The sequence below is a fragment of the Triticum aestivum genome, chromosome 7B (assembly GCF_018294505.1).
Source record: "Triticum aestivum cultivar Chinese Spring chromosome 7B, IWGSC CS RefSeq v2.1, whole genome shotgun sequence".
Lineage (NCBI taxonomy): Eukaryota > Viridiplantae > Streptophyta > Magnoliopsida > Poales > Poaceae > Triticum > Triticum aestivum.
Window position 1 is genome coordinate 636847651 of NC_057813.1, and position 2806 is coordinate 636850456.

Sequence of the window (2806 nt, forward strand, 5' to 3'; positions counted from 1 at the left end):
TTCCACCGCAAAAAAAAAAGAGATGACTCTCCAATCTATGTACAGGATTTCAAAAAGGTGGTTTCAACATATAGTTCACATGCACACAAGAACACCTTTGGGAGAATGGACGTACATATTTTCATAAATCGCATGCAGAAATACAAACACGGGCGGCCGGGTGGGTGCATACGTACGTAGATACATCAGGAACACTGTTGCACCTGCCGTGGGCTTAAATGATTGGGGTCACTCACCGCCACCGGTCAGGTCGGTCTCCGTCTCCTCACTCACTCACCCGCCCGCATCATCAAAAAGCTAGCTACAGTAGCTAGCTAGCTCCCCCCAGCTCAATTCCGTCCCCTCACCCCCACAACAGCTTTCCCACGGCTCCCCTTCCCCCTCCACCCGTGTCACGGCTATCTACCCACCTATATACACGCACCCCCGCCCACCCTACTGCCCCTCCTCCCTCTGCTCCTCCTCCCCTCGCCACCACACCCAATCGCCCGCTCGCTCCCCCGGCTCGGCAACGATCGATCTCTCCTTCTACCCGAGCTGCTCCGTCGTCCGGACGGCGCCGTCGACCGCGCGCTTGCCAGGTAAGATGTGTGGTCGATCTTCCTCGTACTGTAGCTCCGGGCCCTCCGGCGGCCAGCGGTTAGCTGCTGGTTGTGCGGCTGAGGTGACCGCGGTCCAGCGGGTGCGCGCGCGCGTGTGTCAGTTTCTTGGCTGATGCTGCTGTGCTGCAGCGGCCGAGCTCAGATTCAGGCCGTCTTGGATGCCACGCTCTGGTCCGGGCCTGCACCGTACTTCAAGCTAGCTCAAGACCAGCTGCTGCTGATCCACTTCGATTCCCCCTTTGGGAAACCCTAGAGTCAGATTTTCGTGCGCCCTCGAGAAACATGGCGTGTACAGCTACAGGCTCTGGCTGATGCTTAGCTTGATTCGTCAGCTCACCATGAGCTGAGCTGAAGGACCGACCAATGAACCATGCTGCGAACTGATGAGCAGCTAGCTCACTGGCTGGCTGCTGATTGATAATTAAGATGCTTTTGGTTTTAGGCAGCTCTGTGTGACCGCGTGTACTAACGGGCGGCCGTCTCGCATGCAGATCTGAAGTCAAAGGAGGAGAGGACGGACATGCAGGGAGCGCCGGTGGACAGCCCGGGGGCGGCGGAGGCAGCGGCGCGGCCGAGCCGGTACGAGTCGCAGAAGCGCCGGGACTGGCACACTTTCGGGCAGTACCTTCGCAACCACCGCCCGCCGCTGGAGCTCTCGCGGTGCAGCGGCGCCCACGTCCTCGAGTTCCTCCGCTACCTCGACCAGTTCGGCAAGACCAAGGTCCACGCTCCAGGCTGCCCCTTCTTCGGCCACCCTTCCCCGCCGGCGCCCTGCCCTTGCCCGCTCCGCCAGGCCTGGGGCAGCCTGGACGCGCTCGTCGGCCGCCTGCGCGCCGCCTTCGAGGAGCACGGCGGGCGGCCCGAGGCCAACCCGTTCGGCGCGCGCGCCGTCCGCCTCTACCTCCGCGAGGTGCGCGACTCCCAGGCCAAGGCACGCGGCATCGCCTACGAGAAGAAGCGCCGGAAGCGCCCGCCGCCGTCGTCGTCCCAGAAGGCGGCCAAGGCCGCGCCGTCCCCACCCCCACCCGCCTCCTCCCATGTAGCAGCGCCGCCCCCAGAGAGCGCGCCGGAGGTCCTCGTCGCGCGGGCCGTACCCGCGCAGGGGCACTACTTCATCCCGCACCCGCAGCACTACATGCACGCGCATTTCCTGATGCCAGGCGGCCACGACGCAGACGCCGCCGTCCCGAACAGCTCCAGCGGCAACAGCAACGGCCACAGCAATGGCCACAGCGGCGGCACGGGCGACGAGATGGCCATAGCGATGGCGGCAGCGGCGGAGGCGCACGCGGCGGGGTGCATGCTGCCGCTCTCCGTGTTCAACTAGCGAGCTTTCCGGCCGCACCCATGGATGCGATCCTAGCAAAAGCAATCGCAAGGTAGGGCTTAAGTAAGTTAATTCGGAGGTCTATATATCTAGCCGTAATCTTGATCGATCATTGGAACGATGGAAGGATGAGTGTCATCGATCGATCGATGAACGTACTATTGTTCTTCTTACCAACACTATTCACCCTTTTGGCTACATTTCCTGCTGGGAGCTAGTGGTGCTCCTCCTCCTTGCTACTGTAGGGTTTCTACTTTCTAGCAGCGTTCGTGCATGCTTGGTTGATTTGTGTATGCAGATATAATTAATCCAAGGCTCGATTGAAATGTCAAGGGGATTTCCACTGCTAGAATGTGCACTGCTGATTGATTGATTCATGGCTCCACGTATTTAATTTGTTGCGTTCTTCCTGTTGTCGAACAGATCTTACTGATGTGCTGCTAGGATTTTAATTTGTTCTTATGACTAGCATTGCATGACATTTTCTGCAGAATTTTGCGTCATCTGTATGTTTCATCTTTCTTTTATTTGCTTTGATTTCTCGTATGCTTTCACTGTATATTTCTGTATTTATGGGCAAGAAAAATTCTTGATTCATATGATATGATGTTGGTTGCGTGCTTCCAATTGGTTTGCACGTTAGTGATCAAAAGGATATTGAATTTATATGATAAATCTTGCATGCATTTGCATAGAAAATCCGCACGGCTACCATTGAAGTCTTTGCACATTTCTTCATTACAAGTGGGGCCTAAGACCATTTCCGATGCATCTTCTCTTAACACCATATCTTAAAACATGTTAGATGTTTGGATACAACTATCTGGATGCATTGTATCTGACATAGGTTTGGTATTTTATTGTAGACCCTACTTTT

General features: G+C 56.3%; 1 protein-coding gene across 1 annotated transcript; it reads left to right on the forward strand.

The window, feature by feature from the left end:
- The first annotated feature begins 319 nt into the window (after nt 1–319).
- Nucleotides 320–2261, forward strand: LOC123159994 (protein G1-like2). Its single transcript, XM_044577800.1, has 2 exons — nt 320–581; nt 1094–2261. Exon 2 carries the CDS (start codon nt 1123–1125, stop codon nt 1927–1929), a length of 807 nt encoding a protein of 268 aa, XP_044433735.1. The 5' UTR covers nt 320–581; nt 1094–1122; the 3' UTR covers nt 1930–2261.
- The last annotated feature ends 545 nt before the right edge of the window (nt 2262–2806 follow it).